General features: G+C 46.2%; 1 protein-coding gene, 1 long non-coding RNA gene, 2 other non-coding genes and 1 pseudogene across 4 annotated transcripts; 3 read left to right on the forward strand and 2 right to left on the reverse strand.

Moving 5' to 3' along the window:
- The first annotated feature begins 1610 nt into the window (after window positions 1-1610).
- Window positions 1611-3821, forward strand: LOC125548891. The gene is made up of 3 exons (XR_007301190.1): window positions 1611-1742; window positions 1834-2037; window positions 3450-3821. It is a non-coding gene; the product is annotated as an uncharacterized LOC125548891 (long non-coding RNA).
- Window positions 3822-6739: 2918 nt separating this feature from the next.
- Window positions 6740-9355, reverse strand: LOC125548892 (F-box protein At5g03100-like). The gene is made up of 5 exons (XM_048712415.1): window positions 9042-9355; window positions 8811-8946; window positions 7753-8649; window positions 7509-7664; window positions 6740-7263 (listed from the first exon to the last, which is right to left on the reverse strand). Exons 2-5 carry the CDS (start codon window positions 8880-8882, stop codon window positions 6946-6948), a joined length of 1443 nt encoding a protein of 480 aa, XP_048568372.1. The 5' UTR covers window positions 8883-8946; window positions 9042-9355; the 3' UTR covers window positions 6740-6945.
- Window positions 9356-20390: 11035 nt separating this feature from the next.
- Window positions 20391-20472, reverse strand: TRNAS-GCU. The gene has a single exon. It is a non-coding gene; the product is annotated as a tRNA-Ser (tRNA).
- A 64-nt stretch (window positions 20473-20536) lies between these two features.
- LOC125548893 lies at window positions 20537-24437 on the forward strand (annotated as a pseudogene).
- A 323-nt stretch (window positions 24438-24760) lies between these two features.
- Window positions 24761-24833, forward strand: TRNAK-CUU. Its single transcript has one exon. It is a non-coding gene; the product is annotated as a tRNA-Lys (tRNA).
- The last annotated feature ends 1716 nt before the right edge of the window (window positions 24834-26549 follow it).

The following is a 26549-nucleotide window of genomic DNA, read 5'->3' on the forward strand; positions in this document are numbered from 1 at the left end:
CGAGCAGAGTTCCCCCGCGGCCTCTACCCCCCCTTCACCGCTCTCCGCCTCCCCCTTCTCCACCCCATCCCAAATCGCAATTCCGGCCGGTGGATTGCGATGGAAGCCATCGCGGAAGAGCTTGGTGTTTCTGTCGAGGTCCTGCTGCGGGGCCTTCCGCCGCGCCTCCGGCACGCCGCGGATGGCGTCATCCTGCGCCAGTTCGCGCGGCTGGGCTGCCGCGCCGACTACCTTCGAGTCCGCGACCCGGAGACCCCGGATCTGATGCGGCTTCTCCACACCTTCACGCGCGTACGGGGCCATGTGCCCTACATGCCTCTGTGGGATGCATCGAACATCTATCATGCTTTGCTGGAGGAAGGAGGACCGGCGACATCGCACCATCGCCAGGTCATCATCACGAACCCCGACGTCCTGCTCGCCAAGTACCGCTCCTATCGCGCTATCGTTGAGCAGATGGACCTGCTAGACTCTGTGAGCCAGTCTGTCGAGGAGGTGCTGACCTTGCGTCTGCAAGCACAGTTCGAGGCTTGTGTCGCAGATCTGCGGTCAACCAAGGCAAATCTGCAGCAGCATGCCTGGCGTCTAGTGCTCCTCTATCTTCGCCAAGGTATGCACGCACGATCGGCGACTCAGCCATAATTACTCCGTCAGTAATGATACCACCATTTCTCAGTGATCAATGCAAATTTAAGCCTGAAAATCTGGATTAGTGTTTCCTGGGTATTTGATCTTTTGTGGATGAGATGATGAGATGCGATGCCAGTTACATTTTGGTGTCTTATGGTTTCCATTCTTGCTGTCATACTATCATGTTATTGATCCAATGGTGGTGCCATCAGAAGACACGGATTTGTTTCCATGAGTACTTTATTACTTTGAAAGTGTCAGCCAACAAGTGTATGTCTACATGCCCATCGTAATTCTGTCAATCTTTTGGTTATGCATTGATTGCTTTGATGTGGTATGTGTGTGTTAATACTTAATGCAGTTGCTTGGTTATATTAAGGTGTTCAATTCATTATGTTTAATACATTAGCATGGTTACAATAAGCTTTCAGTTCATTAGCTTGCTTACAATAAACTTCTAATTAATTAGTGTTCTGGTGGATTATTATCAAATTCGGATATGCACATCAAACTGTATCTGGATTGCCAGTTTCAATCTATTTATAGTTGACGTAGTTACCTTCTTGATAATGGCAGATTGCTGGCGTAGAGCATAATGCTGCTCTTTTGTTTGTCTTGCAAATCCTTCAGGGCATTAGTAAATCCTTCTAGTGGAGATCATTCAGCAGGTTCAGCAAGATTTTTCAAATGGGCCTTCTAGTGCCTTAGTAAATTGTGTAGCCGACAAGTTTGGTTGTTATTGTCAGTGTTTACAGGTTTTGTTTGATTGCAAGTGAAGTTGGTTTGGTTTGGTTTGATTTTCTACATTTCTCTCTAGTTCGGACTGCTAACTGCACTTCAAATGTTTGGTTGCAAAGAGCTCCTGGCATGGCTAAGAAATTGGTTAGACTCCATTGTGTGCACCGAAATAGTCGCTCCCTAGAATGTACCCTAGGACATGCCGTATGCTTATATCTTTATTGAAGATATTTTGTATTCAGGTGACATTTTGGAAGCCAGGCATTATCTGCAGATATGCTTTCCCGGGGTGTCCCAGCGTATTGATAATAATCCAGCTAGGGCCTTTGAAGCTTATCAACTTCTTCTCACAACTCTCCAGGATGAATTTGTTGGTAAATAACTAATTATTCATTTGCACTACTTCTGTTCAAACTAATTGAGTGTACCAAATTGAAGAATTATTACCCCTTTTATGTGCCATAGGTGAAGAACTAGAGCTGGCATCCCAGATGGAAAATTTTGTGGCTTCGTTGGCATGTTATAGGCTGTTATACTTGAAGGCTACAAACCTTGCGTTTATCATTTCTTTGGTTCAGTGTTTCGCAGCAGATACCGTAAAGAAGAGGGATTACCTCCTGGGCTGACTCAGAGTGCGAACACTGATAGGCGCCGCACCTCTAAACTAAGGTAAATTGTACTAATTTCATGACCTTCACAGCTTTCAGCTCTCTGAGTCGTTCAACTTATCCCACTGATACCTTTGTGCAAAAATAAACAAACAGAATCAGTTACATATCAAGGAAGAAACAAATTAGTGCAAAAAGTACACTAGTACTCTGTCCGTTTGTTTAAGACATCATTAACACTTGTGTCATTGCAAGAGATGTGCAGCTGCTCTGTAGTATTTTCATTATTTCCTTAATAATTTGCATTTAAATTTAGCAGTTGCACTACCGTATTCACCCAAGCAAATGTAGTACTCCCTCCATTCCGTAACAGTGTGTGTGAGAGTTTTTTTTCTTCCAGAATTCCATATTAGAATGTGTACTCCCTATTACATTTTCCCAATGCTAACACTTCACAGATGAGAACAGTTTCCTCCTCCTTTAATTACTGCTACCCTTTTTACCATTTTAAATACTGCTACCCTTTTTACCATAGTAATTACTGCTCATCATACCAGTGCATGTGCACGCTTGCACGGATTACCCTTGTCTAGCGTGTAGCACATGCATGTTGGAGAGAAAACGGGATTTACTGGTCGCGGTTGTTTCAAGGAGCCTGGGTGTGGCGTGCAAGTGAATTACAAAGTTGATTGTGTAAGCAATTAGGGACTAAACTGGAAGGAATCCCCTGCGCTACCCCTCCTCAGCAAGTTTCTAAAATGCACTCTATTATATTATGAAAAGGAGGGAGCAACTCCAAACAGGTCTAGTAGGATCATGGGTTTGCAAACTGCTTTGTTCGACACACACTAGTACCCCTCCTTGGTATTATCAAGGACTAACCTTGGGACATACACTAGTACTCTGTACGTTTGTTCAATACATCATCAATCCAAGTGTCGCTGCAAGATATGTGCAACTGCTTTGGCAGGATCATGAGTTTGTAGCTGAAGCTCCTCATTCATGAGTTCCACTACTTCCAGTTGCCATAATGCATTAACTGCCCTAAGGATTGAAGTATAGTATACAGATTTAGCTTTGAGGCAATTGGATCGAGCATAGCTTCACTAGTTCACTAGATACTATATCTATTTCACAACAGTAAACCAAAATTAGAAAAATACTCCCAAAGTAGGAAGTGAGAGGTACCTGCCTTGCTGGAGCTTTGTCGCCTCACCGGAATGTTGCCCCTGTCCTGGCTTGCGTGAGAGGGAAAGGGGGTGGTGGCTGTATAGGGGAGGGAGGAGGCTGTTTGAAATTTGATTGAAATCTGTAAGATGGCTATTGATATGTCTTATACATCTTTTGCAGTTATCTGATGGAAGTCCAAGTTCAATTCATTTTACCATATTTGAGAATGAACTCAGATAGCCTTCCTCAGTTGCAGTTGCCACCTGTTACTGTTGTATTCTGATACTGTGTTTTGTGTTGTAGACTCACGTCGCGCAGGCACTTTCTATCAGAAGGATACTAGGAGAGCGAAGAAGTAAACCTCTGCAAATTACTGTTTACTGGAAAAGTCAGGAAGAAATGATTGGTCAACAAACTTGTATATAAGCTCTGAGGTTGCTGCATGTGCAGCCGGAGTCTCTTTTTTACTTGTTATCATTGCTTCATTTCGTTCATAGGGATCACAACTGAGAAGTTTGCACGATCTGCCCTTGTTCCTTCGGGGTGAGGGGTGAGGGGTGGCCATACACGGTCAAACTGCGGTGCGGCATGTTAAAACACGTGTGCCATGCTTGGAGTAGTCGCGGTTGCGCTTAGACTTGTTGAAACGAAGGGGTATTACTTGAACGGCCTGCAGGATTTATCCCTGGGTTTTTTTCTGAAACTATGACCCAATGGTGCCCTATTTTTGTCTTTGCTGCTTTTACTTCCTACTTAGCTTCCACAGCTTTTTCTTGCAACGTCACTCTTTATTTTAGCATTTATCACTGTCGCACATTAACTTAGCTTCGTGCGTGCAGTATGAAGTTCTTGACAGTTGATACTATTACAACGACAACAATAAAGCCTTCTTTAGTCCCAAACAAATTGTGGTAGGCTGAGTTTTGATTTGTGGATAGCTAATTTTCATGCACTCATGTCCATGATTAGTTATTTTGTGATATTCCAATCCTCCAGATTTCTTTTAACACACTCTAGTCTATCAGCATGTTATGTTTTAACCGCTCGCTTTGCGCTGGCGCTTTTGGAGATCTGTGTCGTATATGCCTAAACCTAGAGGTAGAGCTTAGTTAGGACCGAGAGGGGCCACGACCCTCCAATTATTTTCAGCTTCTTCGTATAATACTTGATATACTCATCATTGTATAGGCTAAATTTGACATGATAGGCTAAATTAGCCTCCTCAACTCTCTCTCAAAGACTCATTTAACCCCTGTTTAATTCTTACTGGAGCTCTGTCACAGCCCAAACCATTTCAGTCGATGTTGAAAATCTTCTCTTCAATTGGTGCGACCCTAACTCTATCATATACATCTTTATTATAGACACGATCCTTTCTTGTGTGGTCACATATTCGTCTCACCATGCACATCTCTGCTATAACTAACTGGTGGATATGTCGGTGTTTAGTTGGCCACAATCCAGCACCATACAACATCGCAAGTCGAATCATCATTCTATAAAACCTGTCTTTTACCTTTTGTGGCACTCTTGTCATAAAAAACGTCATAAGCTTGGCACCATTTCATCCATCCACATTTGATTCGATGGCTCACGTCTTCATCGATATCATCATCCTTCTGCAATATTGATCCCAAATATTGGAAGGTGTTCTTCTGAGGTACCACCTGCCGACCAAGACTAACCCCTCGTGCCTAGTAGTACCGACCACACCTCTATGTACTAAGTTTTGATTCTACTAAACCTAAAACCTTTTGATTGCAAAATATGTCTTCGCAAACTTTAAATTTTTTATTAACCCTTGTCCGAGTAATGTCAACTTGCACCACATCATCCACAAAGAGCATATACAATGAAATACCTCCTTGTATATTCTCTTCCAAGCAGTGCAACCCATTCTATTTGACTAAGCCCCGGGCTCGTCCAAGGAGGGAGTTTGCTTTACCCAACTCCCTTTTTTGATAACAAGGCAAAAACCTCCGACCCAACATTCATGAGTTTCGAATGAAGAATGAATAGTGCCTCCCCCCTCCCTAGATCTTGGATTTGTGACCCTATCCATCACCAACGCAAAAAAGATAAGGGCTCAAAGTTGACCCTTAATGTAGTCCTATTTTAATGAGGAAGTTACTAGTGTCACCATCATTTGTTCAAGCACTTGCCTCGACATTATCGCTCATGTCCTTGATGAAGGTAACATTTCGTGATATCTTATCGTAGGCCTTCTTCAAGTCAATATCGCATGTCATTTTATTCCATGTATCTCTCCATAGGTTGTCATACCAAGAAAATGGTTTCCCTGGTCGGCCTCCCAAGCATGAAATCAAACAGATCTTTTTGTCATACTTGTAAATCTTCTTAAGCGGAGCTCAATCTCTTCCATAGCTTCATTGTATAGTTCATCAGCTTAATTACTCTCTCCGCCCCATAATATAAGACAGTTTTTGACACTAGACTAGTGTTAAAAAACGCCTTACATTATGGGACGGGTGGAGTACATGTTAACTAGTGCAACATTGAACTCCCCCTTGTTCTTGAAGACCGGTACTAATATACTCCGACTCCATTCTTCGGGCATCTTATTTGTTTGAAAAATAAGGTTGAAAAGCTTAGTTACCATACTATCTCTATCTCTTCGAGGTCTCTCCATACATCAATGGAGATACAATTAGGGCCCATCGTCTTGCCTCATTTCATCATTTTTACAACCTCTCTGACCTTAGACTCTTGCATTCGTTACACAAAACATCTATTGGTATTATCATATGAGTCATTCAGCTCAATGGTTGACTTCTCATACATATCAAAAAATGATAGACTTCTCATTCTCTCCATTGAACCGTTTGTCAAATTACTCTCGACATCTATGCTTAATCTCATCATCCTTTACTAGAAGTCAATCCGCTTCGTCCTTGATGCATTTGACTTGGTTGGCAAGTTCCAACAGTTGAGCGAACTGAGCGTAGCTCAGATGGTTAGGTTCTTTGTGGTGAAACCAGCCCATCAAGGTTCAAGTTCTACACTTGGCACCGGTCCTTACATTTTTCTGGATTTATTTCAGGCTTCACGGCGATGTTTTGTTTAGTGAAAGAAGACGTTCCCATCGACTACAAAGACACACGAGGTCGCTTCGTGAAACACAAGATGTCCGCCTGCTCAGTATTTCGGATATGCTCATAGGGATAGGGTGTGCGTACGTACGTTTATAGGAGAGTGTGTGTGTGCCGTGTGCGTGTGTGAGCATCTGCGTTGCATTGTGTTTAAAAAAAATCTTGACAGTTGATACGAAGTTAACAAAATAAATAAGTTGACACACTGTCCCATCGCAGGATTATATTTTTATTGCTGTGCAACGCAAGATACAGTACCTTTTAACTAAAAAGATGGTTTGGATGAACGTAGTTCGCTTGACAGTACCTTTTAACTAAAAAGATGGCTTGGATGAACGTAGTTTGGATGAAAGTATTTGTCAGCCAAAGGCTTCTCCTAATAAGTAGTAATAAGCAGAGTAAAGAAACGGAGGGAGTGTCTTGAACTAGCAGGCCCTTGCAGTAAACCAGTTTCATTCTCCCTAGTAGACAAGATTACACATGGCTGGCACAAATGCGACCAAGCTTTCCTCAACATAAGTAAATAAATATGATGTTTTTTCTTACACATTATTAGATCAACAAGCCTCCAGAGTATGTACATAAACAAACAAAGATGCCAGAAAGGCTGTGCTGGAACTCGCACTTGCCTATTTGTTGCGCTTCACTCCTTCAGGCCTTCAGCACCTGAAGCCAAACCCAAAGGTCCTTCAGAAAATCTCAATCTGCACGCCGGGGTAGTCTTTGGGCGAAAAGAAGTCCAAGGCACATTCCCTGCCTCTTCTTATATCAAGCTCAAACTCCGCCAAGTGTCCAAAGACACGATCATGTGCCGTCACCCTCGGTTCTACGGACATCCGCCTCAGAGCCACTGCGTTGTCAAGGATGCACAATACCACCTCAAGCTGACTTCTTAGACCGATAAACCCTGAAACCTCGAACTGCTCGAGATGACTATGGGCGCATGGCCGAAAATGCCAGTAGGCTTCAGGCTCATTGGAAAACCCTACCGAGACATGTGGAAGCATCTGAAAATGTAAGGGTTGCCAGAAGTTAGATAACAACACAAGCAGCATTGGAGACTGCAACTTAGAGTTATCCTCCATTTGAATCAAATTTAAAAATCCGAATTACAGTTCCATGTAGTCGAATCTAGTATAAGCTTACAGTGCAGTGTAAACTACGGCGGATCAAATGCAACAAGCACTAAGCAAACATCGTTTGTCTCAAAAGATAAACAAGAGACATGCATCAGAGCAAGAGGGGCGCTTACATTTAACTCGAGCCTTTGCAGAAGAGGGGCCACCTCTAGAAGACTCACTAAACGAAGAATCCCATTTCTGATTCTCGAGTCCCCGAGAATACTTACAGTCACCTCCAGTTTTATCAGATGAGTGAACTTCATCAGGCAATTTGAAAATCCAACCACCTACAAGGTCAATAAAACGATATTTACATGGCATACTCTTTTTACATAGATAGAAATGAAACATGCATCATGCTGGTCGGTACAGTACCTCGGTGTTTATGCAAGTGTTCACAGATAGTGTCTCCACGTGAGACAGGGTTTTTGGAAGTTCAGTGAAGACATGTTCAAGAGTGTCATCATATCCCAAGAGCGTCACAGTAGCCTCTGTTGGCTTCATGGATTCACCGAGTGTAATGGGTATGGCCTGACCCGAATACTCAAATTTTGCTAGATTCGGAGCACTGAATTCCATAACCTGCAGCTGACATCCCCGGACAGATAAATTACGCAGCCGACATAGTGGTTTCTGCACTTTCAGATTAAGCACTGGGTAACAACGACCCAGGCGCAAACACTCCAATGAACTGCACTTGGACAACAGCAGCTCGAGATCTCCTTCCGACATGTGAACAGATTGGAGATCCAACACTCTAAGCTTCAAAGGGCCATAGAAATCACGGGATAGCTTCAACGATGCAAAGACGAGCTCAAGTGACTCGATGTAAGATGCCCCTTGACTGCTAAACATATGAGACGGCAAGGTGTATGCATCCTCCCATTCATATGACCTCACGAAACCCTTGTAGAACACAGGGAACAAATTAACAGCAATCTCAGATGCCCTGGAATCGAGTGCGAACTTGAGCCATCGATCCAGATGTTCCGTGTGCCTCGCGTCAAGAGCGAACGTGATACCAAATCTTCTTAGCCCTGTACCGCTGTGGGATTCCAGGATGGCATCGACACGCCTGATGAACCTGCGTCTTCTTCTGCCCCTCCTGCTGCTGCTCCTGCTAATGGTGCCATACTCGCGGTTCAGGATCGTGGGACTGTCAAAGCATAGATTAGAATGGCATGTCCATAGTCGTCTCCAGTTTGTCGACACCAAACTGGCCCTCACAGCATCCTTCAGTGTCAGCCTTGATATTATGTCATGCATGATACCCTGGATCAGGACAGATAGAAAATTCAGTACCAGTTAGAAGAATCATAATACTACCCTGAACACACTGAATGTTTGAAAAGAAAAAACCTAGATGAGGACACTAAAAGATATTTTCAGATTAATTCAGAACTGAATGAACTTAATAATGTCCTTGGACCTACCTCCGGGAGACTATGGATCACAGGCTCGGATTTGCTTCTTTTAGCGGTACATTTGACCGGTGACAACATCATAGTCGATCTTGTTTTTGCAGGGCGTCTGCTAGACAATTTTCCGCATGACCTGCCGCAGACTAAACTGATAAACCATGTTCAGTAATAACCTAGTCATGCTGAGATTGACATTCACTACTGTAGTTGCATCCCAAAATTCCCAGTCGCCTGTAATCTTACCTGCTGCTGAGTGGTGCCGGCCGGGTGGCGGCGGAGCCCGGCGCGAGGCTGCGGAAGGAGTCGTAGCTTGGCGATTTGGTGAACCAAATCGACGCCTTCCCTGTCTTCGGAGAGAGGGAGATTATATGCCCCCCACCCCCCGACCAGTTTGCATACGGACACGGCTCCGCTTCGTCTCCAGTGAGGCTACGAAGCGAACTAGCCGTCTCGCCGGCGGACTCGGTTTGGAAAAAATCGCAGCGCCGCCGCGCTCGGCAGAGGCTCCCCTTGCCGATTTTGCGCCGGGTGGGGATGGACCGCAAGCCAGCCCTGGTTTATGGCAGCAGAAGCCCTAGGCTATTGGAGGGTCACCCAAAAAGGCTTTCATCCCGCTTTATAAATAAAAGCATCCATCAAACACAAAGTATCAAGATAACAATAGAACAATAGAACACAGCGCACACACAAACGCAACGCCACCGCAAGTCAGGAACCACACCAGCAAGCACAGACACACACACAATACCCAAGTTCCGCTGTGGGTATAGCACATCACACCTAACACAAAAGGACGAAGACACAATCCCAGGAGGTGGCGGCGGAGTCGACGACATGACGATCTAATCTGGTTCCGGAGGAGGTGGGGGAAGCGGCGGCGTCAATCGAAGGGCCATCGCACGGAGCTGGGTGATGATGGAGGTGATGGCGTCTCTCTCCCTGGGCCGGCTAAGCGGCCGCCAAAGCTGTAAGTAATCAGACCATTTGAACAAAGCATCAGTCGCACGACGAAGAGGAATACGCTGAATCACAAGTTTATTCCTAACAGTTCACAGCGTCCAGGCCAGGACCCCAATGGTCAGCCACCTAGTGTGGCGCAACGCGGGAGGGATCGCCTGGAGTTCGGCAAAGAGAGCGGGGAAATTGTTATGGTCCCAGTTTCCACCAACAATCTCGCGGAAACAGCTCCAGAGAAACTGCGCAGACATGCAGGTGAAGAAGATATGGTTCGAATCTTCTTCAGGTCCACAGAGCGGGCAACGCCCGTCTCCAAGGCCATTGCGTTTCAGAACCTCAACACCAGAAGGGAGGCGGCCACGAATCCATTGCCACAAGAAGATCCTAATCTTCAGGGGGAGGCGAATCTCCCAAATGGAGGAAAGTGCCTCGTGACCAAGCGAAGGGACGATGGCGAGGTAGAGAGATTTGGTGGAGAATTGCCCAGATGGCTCTAACCGCCATCTGGCACGGTCGTCGTCCGTCGAGAGTTCAGGTTCGTGAAGAGCTATGCAGTCGAGCAGCTCCTGCCAGTCCTCGATCTCAGCCGGACTGAAAGGTCTCCGAAACGCAAGTTGCCCTAGGTCAGTAAGGGCGGTTGCCACGGAGATCTGTGGCGCGACCGCGATGGAGAAGAGGTTCGGGAAGCGGGCCGCAAGGGGCGAGTCGCCCACCCATCTGTCAAACCAGAACAAGGTGGCAGTGCCGGAGCCAATCTCGATCGAGGTTCCGATCTGAAGGACAGGGAGGAGCTGGATGATGGACTGCCAGAACTGTGATCCCCCAGAATGCTGGCAGAAGGCGAGGGGCTGACCGCGGAGGTATTTTTGCTGAATAATGCGGAGCCACAGTCCACCTTCTCCATTAGCGATCCGCCATAGCCACTTAGTCAGTAGGGCAATGTTCATGCGTTTGGAGGACATGATACCCAAATCGCCCTGGTCGTGGGGTTTGCAGATCTCCGACCACTTGACCATGTGGTACTTCTGCTTATCACCCTCGCCGGCCCAGTAGAAACGCCCCTGGACGGTGGCAATCTCGTGATGGAGGGTCTCGGGGAGGCTGTAGAAGCTCATGATGAATAACATTAGGCTGGAGAGGGAGGAGTTAATGAGCACCGTTCGGGCTGCTTTCGAGAGCCATCTACCCTGCCAGGGTTCGATCCGGTGCTTCCCCACCGTGGCGCGCAGCTCGGCCACCGTAAGCCTGGAGTCGCTAATGGGGATCCCCAGGTAAGTCGTGGGGAAGCACCCGAGGTGGCAGTTAAGCCGATCCGCAATGCTCTGGCGCTCTTCCTGGGTGTAGCCCAATACCATCACCTCACTCTTGTCGAAGTTGATCTTAAGGCCGGCCATTTGCTGGAAGCACAGCAGGAGGAACTTGAGGTTGGCGATATCACTCTCCGAGCCCTCCACCATGATAATGGTGTCATCCGCATATTGGAGGAGGGATACACCGTTCCCCCCAACCAGATGCGGAACTATTCCCTTAATGTGGCCAGCCGCCTTGGCCCTTTCAAGGATGGCCGCCAGGGCATCTACCACCATGTTAAATAGGAACGGAAAGAAGGGGTCACCCTGACGAACCCCACAAAATGTGGGGAAAAAAGGGCCGATCTCCCCATTAATGTTAACCACAGTGCGCCCCGAGGACACCATCTGCATCACCCTAGTCACCCATGTTGGGGAACGTAGTAATTTCAAAAATTTCCTACGCACACGCAAGATCATGGTGATGCATAGCAACGAGAGGGGGGAGTGTTGTCCACGTACCCTTGTAGACCGAAAGCAGAAGCATTATGACAACGCGGTTGATGTAGTCGTACGTCTCCGCGACCGACCGATCAAGCACCGAAACTACGGCACCTTCGAGTTCTAGCACACGTTCAGCTCGATGACGATCCCCGGACTCCGATCCAGCAAAGTGTCGGGGAAGAGTTTCGTCAGCACGACGGCGTGGTGACGATCTTGATGTTCTACCATCGCAGGGCTTCGCCTAAGCACCGCTACAATATTATCGAGGATTATGGTGGAGGGGGGCACCGCACACGGCTAAGAGAACGATCACGAAGATCAACTTGTGTGTCTTGGGGTGTCCCCTGCCCCCGTATATAAAGGAGCCAAGGGGGGGTGCGGCCGGCCCTAGGAGGAGGCGCACAGGAGGAGTCCTACTCCTACCGGGAGTAGGACTCCCCTCCCTTTTCCCAAGTTGGATTAGGACTTGGGGGGAAGGAGGAGAGGGAAGAAAGGAAAGGGGGGCGTCGCCCCCCTCCTTGTCCAATTCGGACTTGGGGGGGAGGGGTGCGCGGCAGCCCCTAGGCCTCCTCTCCTCTTCCTCCACTAGGCCCATTAAGGCCCATTAGGTTACCGGGGGGTTCCGGTAACCTCCCGGTACTCCGGTAAAATGCCGATTTCACCCGGAACACTTCCGATGTCCAAACATAGGCTTCCAATATATCAATCTTTATGTCTCAACCATTTCGAGACTCCTCGTCATGTCCGTGATCACATCCGGGACTCCGAACTAACTTCGGTACATCAAAACTCATAAACTCATAATATAACTGTCATCGAAACCTTAAGCGTGCGGACCCTACGGGTTCGAGAACAATGTAGACATGATCGAGACACGTCTCCGGTTAATAACCAATAGCGGAACCTGGATGCTCATATTGGCTCCCACATATTCTACGAAGATCTTTATCGGTCAAACCGCATAACAACATACGTTGTTCCCTTTGTCATCGGTATGTTACTTGCCCGAGATTCGATCGTCGGTATCTCAATACCTAGTTCAATCTCGTTACCGGCAAGTCTATTTACTCGTTTCGTAATACATCATCTCGCAACTAACTCATTAGTTGCAATGCTTGCAAGACTTATGTGATGTGCATTACCGAGAGGGCCCAGAGATACCTCTCCGACAATCGGAGTGACAAATCCTAATCTCGAAATACGCCAACCCAACATGTACCTTTGGAGACACCTGTAGAGCACCTTTATAATCACCCAGTTACGTTGTGACATTTGGTAGCACACAAAGTGTTCCTCTGGCAAACGGGAGTTGCATAATCTCATAGTCATAGGAACATGTATAAGTCATGAAGAAGGCAATAGCAACATACTAAACGATCGGGTGCTAAGCTAATGGAATGGGTCATGTCAATCACATCATTCTCCTAATGATGTGATCCCGTTAATCAAATAACAACTCTTTGTCCATGGTTAGGAAACATAACCATCTTTGATTAACAAGCTAGTCAAGTAGAGGCAGACTAGTGACACTTTATTTGTCTATGTATTCACACATGTATTATGTTTCCGGTTAATATAATTCTAGCATGAATAATAAACATTTATCATGAAATAAGGAAATAAATAATAACTTTATTATTGCCTCTAGGGCATATTTCCTTCAACCCACCGGTCGTCGAAGCCCTTATGGAGAAGACATTCCCAAAGGAAGGTCCAACTGACCGTGTCGTAGGCCTTGTGGAAATCCAGTTTCAGGAAGACTGCCTTGAGGTGTTTGGAGTGCACCTCATGGAGCGCTTCATGGAACACCAAGACTCCATCAAGGATATAACGGCCCTGAATAAAGGCTGACTGGTCCGGGTGGGTGATCCGGTCGGCGATAGGAGCCGCCCTAATGGCGTACCCCTTGGCAAGGATGCGGAAGATGACATTAATCACCGTAATCGGCCGAAATTGACAGATGTCGGACGCCCCAGCCACCTTGGGGATGAGCGTGATTACCCCGTAGTTCAACCGGTTGAGGTCAATGGACCCAACAAAGAACTCGTCAAACAGGGCCATCACCTCCTGTTTGATCACCTCCCAAAAGGTCTGGAAGAACTTGACTGCGAATCCATCCGGCCCAGGGGCCGAAGATGGGTTCATGCCCTTTATTGCCTCCCATACTTCAGCCTCGGAGAACGGGGCTGTGAGGGCCGCGTTGTCCATAGGCGTAACGCAGCAGTGGGCAGGCCAAATGTCTTGCGCTAAGGCAAGACCTCCCCGAGGGGACGCAGAGAATAGTTCTCTGGAAAAGCCGTCTACATGGGTCTGGATCTCCTCCAGCCGCTGAAGGAGGGTCGCTCCGTCCCACAGGAGGGGGATGGAGTTACGGCGTCTGCGGCCATTAGCGATGGCCTGGAAGTAGGCCGTATTGGCATCCCCCTTGAGGACCCAATTCTGCGTACCTCATAATCGCCAGTATGCCTCCTCATCGGTGTAGATGACCGTGAGCTGATCTTCCAGATCGTATCTAAGCATCCATTCGTCTGCCGACAGGCCGGCGACGTCAGCCCTCAGGTCCAGGGCCTGAACGCCCTCAAGGAGGGTTTTCTTCCTCTCACGGATATCCCTACCCACATTGGCGCCCCATCCTTTCATAAATTCTCGTGACCATTTGGCACAGAAATTACATGAATCAACGGCGGACAGGGCACGGTGGGGGGCATCCCGCGCCTCCCGCCATCTGGCAGCCACCGCGGCAGTAAATCCAGGCTGGCGTAGCCAGAAGGTTTCGAAGCGGAAGCGGGGTGGCAGGGGAGGGCGATCATTCTGAAGGAAATATGCCCTAGAGGCAATAATAAAGTTATTATTTATTTCCTTATATCATGATAAAAGTTTATTATTCATGCTAGAATTGTATTAACCGGAAACATAATACATGTGTGAATACATAGACAAACAGAGTGTCACTAGTATGCCTCTACTTGACTAGCTTGTTAATCAAAGATGGTTATGTTTCCTAACCATGGACAAAGAGTTGTCATTTGATTAACGGGATCACATCATTAGTTGAATGATCTGATTGACATGACCCATTCCATTAGCTTAGCACCCGATCGTTTAGTATGTTGCTATTGCTTTCTTCATGACTTATACATGTTCCTATGACTATGAGATTATGCAACTCCCGTTTGCCGGAGGAACACTTTGTGTGCTACCAAACGTCACAACGTAAATGGGTGATTATAAAGGTGCTCTACAGGTGTCTCCAAAGGTACATGTTGGGTTGGCGTATTTTGAGATTAGGATTTGTCACTTCGATTGTCGGAGAGGTATCTCTGGGCCCTCTCGGTAATGCACATCACATAAGCCTTGCAAGCATTACAACGAATGAGTTAGTTGCGAGATGATGTATTACGGAACGAGTAAAGAGACTTGCCGGTAACGAGATTGAACTAGGTATTGAGATACCGGCGATCAAATCTCGGGCAAGTAACATACCGATGACAAAGGGAACAACATATGTTGTTATGCGGTCTGACCAATAAAGATCTTCGTAGAATATGTAGGAGCCAATATGAGCATCTAGGTTCCGCTATTTGTTATTGACCGGAGACGTGTCTCGGTCATGTCTACATTGTTCTCGAACCCGTAGGGTCCGCACGCTTAAGGTTTCGATGGCAGTTATATTATGAGTTTATGAGTTTTGATGCACCAAAGTTAGTTCGGAGTCCCGGATGTGATCACGGACATGACGAGGAGTCTCGAAATGGTCGAGACATAAAGATTGATATATTGGACGGCTATATTCGGACACCGAAAGTGTTCCGGGTGATTTCGGAGAAAATCGGAGAGCCGGAGGGTTACCGGAACCCCCCGGGAGGAGTAATGGGCCATATGGGCCTTAGTGGAGAGAGAGGGGGGCAGCCAAAGGTGGGCCGCGCGCCTCCTCCCCCCTGGTCCGAATTGGACTAGGAGAGGGGGGGCGGCGCCCCCCTTTCCTTCTCCCTCCCCACTTCTCTCCCCCTCCTAGTAGGAGTCCTACTCCTACTAGGAGGAGGACTCCTCCTTGGCGCGCCATAGGGGCCGGCCGGCCTCCTCCCCTTGATCCTTTATATACGGGGGCAGGGGGCACCCCAAGACACACAAGTTGATCCACGTGATCATATTCTTAGCCGTGTGCGGTGCCCCCTTCCACCATAATCCTCGATAATATTGTAGCGGTGCTTAGGCGAAGCCCTGCGACGGTAGTACATCAAGATCGTCACCACGCCGTCGTGCTGACGGAACTCTTCCCCGACACTTTGCTGGATCGGAGTCCGGGGATCGTCATCGAGCTGAACGTGTGCTAGAACTCGGAGGTGCCGTAGTTTCGGTGCTTGATCGGTCGGGCCGTGGAGACGTACGACTACATCAACCAAGTTAACGCTTCCGTTGTCGATCTACAAGGGTACGTAGATCACACTCTCCCCCTCTCGTTGCTATGCATCACCATGATCTTGCGTGTGTGTAGGAATTTTTTTGAAATTACTACGTTCCCCAACACATTCTCCAAAGAGAGAAGAAGGGGGACGTGGTCTGAGCCAATCCGCGTAATCGCCTGAAGCGATGCTAGGGGGCAACGAATGTCCCACTCAGGGGAGACGAAGACCGGATCGAGGACCGAGCGAGTCGGATCAACCTGGCGGTTAGTCCAAGTGAATCTCGCCCCGACCCGATCGAGCTCGCGCAACCCCATGTCAGCAATGTAGTCATTGAACATTTGCATGTGAGGGAAATTCACTAAATTATTGCTCTTATATTCTTCCGTCCTGATGAGATTGAAATCACCGCCCACTACCACCGGTAGCTGGGCAGAGGCTACCTTCCTACGGAGCTCCACGAGGAAGGCCTCAGATCGGCGGTGATCGGCAGGGCCATAAACCGTGATGATTTCCCATTTGAAATTAAGAGCCCGCTCAAACACCTCCATGCTAACGAAGAACTCTCCTCGGTCCATGCTTCCTACCTCGAAGGTGGCATCCTTCACGCCTAGGAGGATGCCACCTGAGTGGCCCGTACTCCCACTAGAAGGGAGCCAATGCCAAGCAAACAAGTCGGAGCTTAGATGCTCAAGTTCCAACAAGGAGAATTCAGTCCGCATCGTTTCTTGGATTGCCACGATGTCGATTCGCTCGGTTCGCATGTAGTCGATGAGTTGGCGGCGCCGACCAGCTTGGCCGAAACCGCGGATGTTCCAGAAGATGGTCCGCATCACGCATCCATCGAGGGGTTGCTTGACCCCAAGACACGTGAGGCGCTCTGGGCGCGGAGGGCTGCAGTACGCGCGCGGGTGCAGCCCCGGATCTCACCCGGGGCGACCGCCGCGAGAGGGCCGACGCTCGGAACAGCCCGGTAGGGGTAGCCGAGGAGGAGGAGAGACATGCGCGGGCCTCAGCCAGACGACCATCAAGGAGTTCCCGCGCACGTATCGCCTCGATCTGAACTAGAGGGGGGGGGCAACCTCCCCCCTGAACACTATGGCCGAGTCCGCTGCCACCTTAGCGAGGCGGCCAAGCGGAATCGACTCCAACGCAGAGAAGGAACAGGTAGCAGAGGTGGTCGGAATGGATGGGGTACCTAACTCAAGGTTCCGGGAAGCGGCCCGTAGAGCAGCACGCTCAGGGATGGGAAGAGCCGGGCTGCCCGCCGGTCTGGCCGCCTCAATTCGAGCACTGCGTCGCGAGGAGGTCACCGGGGTCGAGGTCGACCGGCCCCTCCTGGAGTACGCCGCAGACCGAGGCGGGAGTGGAGGGGCGGCCACCGGGGTGACCACCATCGTCGACACCCCACCCAGGGCGATGCATGAGGAGGTCGAGGGGCGGGTCGGCGAAGAGGCGGGCGTGGCCGGGATCAGAGCCATCGGCGCCGGGGTCCCCAGGTCCGCCTGACCCGGGGTGGCGCGGGGAGAGGAATGGGTGGGATCCCCTTTCGGAACCGGCCCAACCTCCACGGGAGGAGCAGGAGCATCCGGCGGAGGTGGGGTAGCAGGTGAGGAGACGATCTCGGTGGATAGCTCACTGGAGATGTAGGGAAGAATACCAGCAGGGGAGCGGGGGGACGAAGCCGGGAACACGACAAGGCTCGCGTTGGAAGCATCACTTCCGTCCGCAGGGGGTGGGTGGTCCTCCCCGTGGCCGCGACCGGCGCCCGAGCCGCCCTTGGGCGCTGTAGGGGAGGAAGGAGGATCGCGGGTTCATAACCCCTAAAACAAGTTTCTCATAACCGCCAAAAAATAGCTACTCTCTCCGTTTCTAAATACAAACCATTTTAGAGATTCCAATTTACATACGAATATATGTAGATATATTTTAAAGTGTAGATTTACTCATTATGCTCCATATGTAGTCCATATTGAAACCTCTCAAAGGTCTTATATTTAGAAACAAATGAAGTTCTTGGTGAATGAAAATAATAGTTACTATTGAAGTCTTAATTCTTATAAAATTATAAGTTTGTATCAGATTTGATTTACATATACTCCCTCCATTTTTGAAATAGTGCACTTCCAACTTTGTTCAAGGGTCAAACTATCTTAAAGTTTGACCGGGTTTGTGCAAAAATATATCAATGCTTGTGAATTCAAATAGGTATATGACGAAAATATATTTTATCAGGAATCTAATGCTACTAATTTGATGGCATAAATGTTGATCTATTATTGTATAAATATGGTCAAACATAAAAATTTTGACTTTCCAACAAAGTTGGAAGTACACTTTTTCAATGATGGAAGGAGTACGTCGTAGGTTGACTATCACCATGTGGCAATATTTTGCACAAAACCACCTTGAAAACATAGCCTCTCTTCTAATTTTATAGACGCTTTTTTCATTTCCATGCCAGCTACAAACACTCCGTGGGAGGCGAGCTGATGCATTGCAAGCTTCTTGAGCCAGCACAAAGTATCACCAAGCTAGGCGGAGCAACCACATCAGTTATGACATACCGTGATGCATCACCGGTCGTGTTCATAGCATGGAGCATTGTTTGGCTTAGAGGAACTCTAGCACATACCGTAAAAGAATAAAAATAACTATCGTTGTAGTGTTTCGGCGCAAAAAACAAACAAACATTCAGGTCAGATACTGTAAAACCGGGCGTACTGTAATTTTATTTTGCAGTAAATTGCAAACCAGCCTCCCAGACCGCATATGTAGAATATCATTCCTTTGTTTTTGCGTATACCGAAAACCAGCCCGAGCTTGGTGGGAGGGAACTTTCCCTTGTTGTTGTTCCCACCCCTACACGCCGAGCTCATGCCAGCCCATCCAACCACCCCTGCTCGGCATGAGTCAATTTTGAAGTTAAGAAAAACTTGAGTATAAAGATATAAGCCAGGGAATTAAAATTTAAAATATATTGCCTTGGAGTATGGGCTTGTAATATTGTAATGTTTTACCCCGCAAAAAATATTGTAATTCTTACAAAGGAAACATAATCTATGATGTTTCAGCCTACCACTAAAATAATTGTTAAAATTCTAACAAGAAAGACATGTTGATACCGGCAAGTAGCTACAACAAAACATAAGAACACACCATCATGCGTCAATTTTAGAGTATAAAAACTTGAGTATCTTACCTACTAATAAAGTATGGAGTGCTTTTGCCCGTTCACCGTCAGCAATTTTTATAGAGACCCTCTCTGTTTTCAGTGAATTAACCCGCCATCCATATTTAAGTGAGAAAACGAACCGTCTTTACTGCCCCCTCACTTTTCTGGTAAATAACCCGCACTCCACCATTAAGTGACAGAAAATGAATCATTTTTTCGTTTTAGCAGAAAATCACTGACATTTATATAATTAACCTCCCGTCCATTTATAACAAATAATAGTTTTTTAAAGTACCTGTATTTTTTAAACTCTAACTCCAATTTTAACATGTTATACATGAAATTTGATTAGAAAAATATGTAGAATATGATGTTATTTTACCTGTTAAATGTTTTAAATGCTATTTAGGATGCAACCTTAGTTAATAGCACACGATCCATCTTTCTTTCGTACCGACACCGATCTGGATTGCAATGAACAGCTCATTAAAGCCAAAATGAAGACGAAGGAAACCGTCAATAACCTCGGCAAGACCTATTGGGGTCTTAGTTGTGGTTACTGGGCTAGGGCCGTGCGGTATTTTCTTCTTCTATTGCGACGCACAGGCTCTTTTGCTAGTAGAGAAATAAGCCAAAGAATGAAAAATAAAAAATGTTGACGCCTTGGAGTAAAAAGAATCATTCATGAAAAGAAGAAATAAGACAGTGAGAAAATGGAGTAGATAGAATAGAGAGAAAAATGGAGTAGAATGAAATAAGACAGAAAAAAAAGAGTAAGGGAAAAATGGAGTAGAATGAAATAAGGCAGGGAAAAAAGAGTAAAAAAGACTTGAGTATAGAGAAATATATCAGAGATTTTTTTTTAAACGATGCCTTGGAGTTAAAGAAAAACCTTTTCACGGAAAATAAATAAATAAGACAGAAAAAATGGAGTAGAATGAAATAAGGCAGGGAAAAAAGAGTAAAAAAGACTTGAGTATAGAGAAATATATCAGAGATTTTTTTTTAAACGATGCCTTGGAGTTAAAGAAAAACCTTTTCACGGAAAATAAATAAATAAGACAGAAAAAATGGAGTAGAATGAAATAAGGCAGGGAAAAAAGAGTAAAAAAGACTTGAGTATAGAGAAATATATCAGAGATTTTTTTTTAAACGATGCCTTGGAGTTAAAGAAAAACCTTTTCACGGAAAATAAATAAATAAGACAGAAAAAATGGAGCAGAATGAAATAAGGCACAAAGAAATAGAAGAAACTTAAAAACATCGACGCCTGAGAGATTCGAACTCTCGCGGGGAAACCCCATGTACTTAGCAGGCACACGCCTTAACCACTCGGCCAAAGCGTCTTTGTTGACAGCAATGCAACTCTCCATTTTATATAACATCTAACCCTCTGATTCGTTCCCCGAAACCCCCGACCAGAGCATGGATAGCGGCGGCGTGCGGCTATCGGTTCCGTCCGCGGCGGCGTGCTGCGGGAGGAGCCTCCGGCCCGGACGAGCCTCGCGACGCGCGCGTGGTGCGGGAGCTCCTCCGGTCGATGGGGCTCGGCGAGGGCGAGTACGAGCCGCGCGTCGTGCACCAGTTCCTGGACCTGGCCTACCGCTACGTCGGCGACGCCCAGGTCTACGCCGACCACGCAGCCAAGTCCCAGCTCGACGCCGACGACGTCCGCCTCGCCATCGAGGCCAAGGTCAACTTCTCCTTCTCCCAGCCGCCGCCCCGCGAGGTACGAGTACCACCAATCTCACCAAAAAACTCTAGTATATTATCCTTGTTAGATTCCGAAATTTACTAGGTTTCGTAGCTTCATTATACGACCTGGTGCACGACGCTCAACGGCTCTGGTGCTACCTTCTTCAATTGGTGAATGACGAAACAATCTCCTATGAACCTATCGGATTCAGAGGGAGTAATGTTGTGGACTCCAGTTGGGGAAACAGTGAGCATAATAGAGGATGTGCAGATGTGTCGCGGAAGAAATAATCTCCATACAAGAAATAATGTGCTCTGTTGAGATTTCAGTTAATTGCTGCTTCTTGGCTGAGAGATATTTATTAGGAAAATTAAATTTGAAATAAGGGTGGATTTATTAATAGAATGCATTGTTGGATAAGAACACAACAATCAAAGCTTCAGACATGGTGGTTAGAAGCCACCATCCGCAACGAAGAGATTCGGTTTCGAATCCTTCAGCTAACGAAATGTCATTTTATCCACTTGTAGCGGTCCGAGGGACCAACATATCAGTCGGTGTTATACTGAAATTATAAGGAAAGCATAAGAGGGAATGTGAGATTTAAACGCAGATTCATTTCCAAATTCTCAACTTCTCAAGTAGTAGTACTTCAGCGCCCTACCATGAGGACCAAGATGACTCCTTTATCCTGTAGGAGGTTGGAACCGACCAAACTTTTGCCAGTTTGGTGGGTAATCAGGGAGTGCTGACAGTTACATCCCTGGTTGCTGCTAGTAGCAGAGGATGGAAGGAGAGGCCAGTTGCAGAAAAGATTGACATTCAATTTAGTCCATGTGTTATTAGGAATCCTCACCTGAACCCATGCCTTATTTGGAAAGTTGAGGGCTCCTTTGATACAAAGGAATTTCATAGGGTTTTTACAGGATTTGGATCCTTAGGATTTTTTTCCTGTGATGGTCGTTTGATTTGTAGGATTGGAATCCTTAGGATTTTTTCCATAGGATTCATTTGTACTAAATTTTGAAGGAAACTTTTCATGCACTCGAACTTCTTTGTAGAATTCCTTTGTTTTTCCTGTGTTATCAAACACTTCTCCAAATCCCATAGGATATAAGAGGACATGACACTCTATTTCTACATTTTTCCTGTTCCTGCATTTTGAAAATCCTGCGAATCAAAGAGGCACTGAATGCTTATCTGCTGAAGGGTCCAAAATCTTAGGAATCATGTGCTACTAGTAGTTCCATATTTTATTTCATTTGGAAATGGAGGCATGCCCCCGGCCTCTGCATCATGATGATGCATGCGGCCCTCTTATTAACAATCCAAAGAGTACTCGCAAACGGAGCAAAACAAAGTAAAAATAAGGAAAAATACATGCGGACAATGACAACCGATACGGTGATAAGAAGGATAAGCTCCCTAGACTCCTATCCTGTTATGCGAGCGTCATCCGAACCGGTTGAATATAACCCGAGCTACCATCTCCGATTGGTTGCACCCAGTAACCAAAGGCTCCCTGGAGTCCATAGGAGTGAGTAAGGACCACGTACGGATCCAAGCTGTAGCTCTGAAGATAACCTGCAAAAAAGTTAAAGTGTGTTGTCTGTTAAAAATCATATCATTCCTGCAGTTCCATATAGCCCATAATAGTGCACATATTCCAATCCGAATACGAGCCGCAGTAATCTGTTCAACCCCAGCTAACCACGTCCCAAACAGAGACGCAATATCTACTGGAGGATTAATATTAAAAGCTATATGAATCGTTCTCCAAAGTAACTTGGCAAGTGGGCATTCAAGAAATAAATGTTGTATTGTTTCATCTTGATCACAAAAACAACACCGCGAATTGCCTACCCATCGCCTCTTAATTAAGTTGTCCTTTGTGAGTATCACTTGCTTGTGGACAAACCACATGAAGATTTTAATACGCAAAGGAACCATATGCATAATGAAACCTTTGAGAAGAGAAGCAAGCAAGAAATAAATACCCTCTTCTGTTAGTGCAGATATGCTGCTTTGTACCGTAGCAGCCTTCTGTTGCAACTGGAAACAAGAATGCTCGGTTTCCTTATTAGTTGGTTTTACTCTTTAGATATATTATGTGTATTCTCGATAACTTCCGTTATATTTGGACACTCTTCATGGATGGGTCAAGTCAAATAATCACATAGAAGGGAGAGCATCTGTTAGAGCCTCAGATTTGGACACTCTTCATGGATGCGTCAAGTCAAATAATCACATAGAAGGGAGAGCATCTGTTAGAGGGCTGATGAGGTATTGACTAGGAGGCACTGTAGCTGTAGCCATCACAGATCAAAAAGGTAACGGGGTAATGGCGAATAGAGATTAGGGGGAGACTTCTTTACTGATAACTTGCATCAGTCACTGCAGCTACGGGACCTTTATATAGGTGACTCAAGACCAGTGTCTTGGATGGATGCAGACTTAAAATGCCGCAGAATGTGACTGCTGCAGGTTCTGTTGAAACGATTCCTAACTTAAGGAACAAAAGATTATTAGAACTCTTAGCCTATTCCAACTCAGGTGTGTCTGCTGTGGCCTGTGGGTTTCCTCCTCCGATTTGAAATTCCCCACATACCACTCCGTAACGACGGTTATCTACCAATTCATTGGTACACTGGTGCCCCCCCACTCCCACCTCTCCAAATATCCAGGAACAGGCTAAGCGTAGTAGAAAACAATGTTTTGGAATGCATGGCTGGACTTATATAGAAACACGAAATGGACAGGGTATGATTCTCAATGTGTATGAGGCTGGCATCTGAAGATATACCTAAAATGTTGATGAATCATATTATTAGGTAGTACAAAGATATTAGAGATTGAGGGTCACTCACAAGTGTAGTCACTTGTGGGTTAGCCGGTAAGTGCAACTAAACAGGATCTTGCGTAGATAAAGGCTATGAACAATTCTTGCGGTTATGCTTTGAAGTCAAGTGCTTGTTTTATGTTTTATCAGATCCCTGAAAACTCTAGCTGACACAAAGTACTCTGTATGCATAGGTGGTTGACAAGTCATTTTGCTGATGTCACAGGTTCTACTTGAGTTGGCACGCAGCCGGAACAAGATCCCGCTGCCCAAGTCTGTCGCTCCACCTGGCTCGATTCCTCTGCCACCTGAGCAGGACACTTTGTTGAGTGAAAACTACCAGCTCCTACCCGCACTGAAGCCACCAACTCAGACTGAAGAAGCAGAAGATGGCAACGAGGGAGCCGAAGCAATCCCTGCCGATCGTAGTCCAAACTATTCGCAGGATCAGAGGGGCAGCAAGCAACATCAGCCTCGTTGCCAGAACCAGAGCCAGAGCCAGAGGGTTTCTTTCCAACTCAACGCGGTGGTTGCCGCGGCTGCAAAGCGTCCTCTAGTGACAATTGATCAGTTGAACATGGGCTAACTAACTGATGCTTGTGTAGCTTGCTGGACCGCCCTTTGTGGCTAGCACCCTCCTATTTCACCATGAAAAAATGCTGATTGTTGAGGAAAGGGAGCAGCCTTGCAAGTAGTGTAAGTAGTAGCCGTGTACCTCTGGTTAATTAAATTCTGTCGATTATTGTCAACTTATTGATTTTGTATATCTTGTCAAACTTGAGAGCTGTCCTGTCGTTGTTTCTGAATGCTAAATCAGTGTTTCTATTGCGACTGTGTTCCCATCATGATTTTGGTGGCATGTGGCACATTTGGTTGGTTAAAATGAGGACCTAACAATACGTGCACACCCCTACTAAGTGTACAATATAGAAATAAATTTTTTTAATTCATATATAGAGATAAATCTGTACTTCACTATTTTTGTCATTTTATATCAGTGTTTGCTTCTTCTTTTTTGCTAGGGGGAGTAGGATGTAGTGACACCTTCTATGCGTCTTACATGGAAGAGTTACTTAGAAGTCAAAACAAAATCAAGACAGCCCGTCTAGCTCAGTTGGTAGAGCGCAAGGCTCTTAACCTTGTGGTCGTGGGTTCGAGCCCCACGGTGGGCGACCTCTTTTGTTTTTTCCATGTGCCATGAATGACGAATCAGCTTGTAAATTGTACGCAGAAACTTGCCTTTGCTCAGGTTGCGTTAGAATAGTTTCCTTTTTCCAAAATTGTTTCGGACCTGACCCAAGCCACACAGCAGTCCGAACTTGGGATCTACTCCATTGCAAGGCTAGCATTAACCCTTTCTCTGGTTGCCAAAATTTCAGATTCAAACACATCATTGCATGGGTTTTCCTTTCCGATTCCCCCGTACCCCTTCGCTCCTGCCCTCGTGCGAACTATCATCTAGGGTTTCCTTGTCTCTCGCTGGCGCCGCCGGTCCGCTTCGCCTCCTAGGCACGGTGGATCCTAGCCCTTGCCGGCGGGAGGGCTCTGTTTTAGATGCTTTTCTGAGTTTTGTTAACGTTTTTGCCCTGCTCAAGAAAATGAGGTGGTGGCGGCTTCTTGCAGATGGAATACGATCCTCCCCGCCTAGCCCCGTCCCGGTGATGTTTCAAGCATCGTCAGAAGGCGTGTGGAGGTTTGTCTCAGATGGATCTCATGGGATTCGGTCGGCGTTTGTCTTTGGCCGTTCTTACATAAATCAACTACTTCGGGGATACCAGATCCCAACCAGACTAGTGTTATACCTTGACTCTTGCAAATTTTGCTAAGCAATCGCTGACCCGATTCTGATCACGAGGAACATCTGATATTGTCGTAATACGAAGAGACCTTAGATGCTTGATTTCTCCAATCAAAGAAGTAAAAAACGACCTATCCATGCATTCACCACTGACCAACTTCACTGCCAGTAGGGAATCCATCTCAATATGAACTAGGGAATTTCCCTGCGCGTTGCTGCGAGAATATAAAAATTAATTACAAATGACTTATATATGAAGGAAAAGATCTAAATTAAAAGATAATTATCTATTCTACTACATATGTCCAGTGACAAAAATAAACATATTGGTATGGTTTGCATGGGCTGAAAATATTGTAGTGTATTATGAGGTGGGATGCTTGCATGTTGAGAGAATTAGTGATAATGAAATAATGTTTGCATGGGTTGAAAAATATTGTTAGTGGATGCTAACGTGACACACTTGGTGAGGTGGATGGCTTTCATGTTGAGAGAATTAGAAGTAGTGAGGATCAACTATTTAAGTATTATAGATTATAGATTGGCAGATCAGTACGTTGGATAGCAAGTGAGAGACTCTCCATACATGCGCAAAGTTCTACTTCCAATGCATCACGGCATGAGAACAGCTCCCTGCAAGATGAATAAATTATGTTGCCCGCATGCATGGTCCCTGAGAAGTGCTCCTATCATCTGTGTTCCAAAGTGACCTTTTGATCATTATGAAGTAAGTACCAACACCTAGATAACGGAACACTGGAAAGTGGAAACGTATTATTATGAAGTCAAATTTGGAGTAGATAGAAATAAGCCACAGAGAAAACAAATATTACTTGCAAAAAGAAAGGAAACAATATTGGTAGAAAAAGTGACTTTTTGATTATTATGATAGTGATCTAAATGCTCTTATATCCAGATCCAGCACCTAGGTAACAAAACACTGAAAAGTGGAAACTTATTTATCTCTACTCTCATAAAAAAACCGAGTTGGTGATGATGGTGTGCCTGCCATCTTACAATATAAACCGTCCGATCTATATCTGACGGATAGAAAGCAAACTATGGCAATTTTGTAAAAAGATACCTGCAC

This window comes from Triticum urartu, chromosome 3 (genome assembly GCF_003073215.2).
Source record: "Triticum urartu cultivar G1812 chromosome 3, Tu2.1, whole genome shotgun sequence".
NCBI lineage: Eukaryota > Viridiplantae > Streptophyta > Magnoliopsida > Poales > Poaceae > Triticum > Triticum urartu.

Bases quoted from the DNA above. Each gene is read 5' to 3' on its own strand.
- LOC125548892 (XM_048712415.1), bottom strand. From the start codon at position 8,882: ATGATGTTGTCACCGGTCAAATGTACCGCTAAAAGAAGCAAATCCGAG. The intron at 8,650-8,810 runs GTAGGTCCAAGG...GTCCTGATCCAG, and splicing joins TGATCCATAGTCTCCCGGAG to GGTATCATGCATGACATAAT. The intron at 7,264-7,508 runs GTAAGCGCCCCT...TTACATTTTCAG, and splicing joins TGCAAAGGCTCGAGTTAAAT to ATGCTTCCACATGTCTCGGT.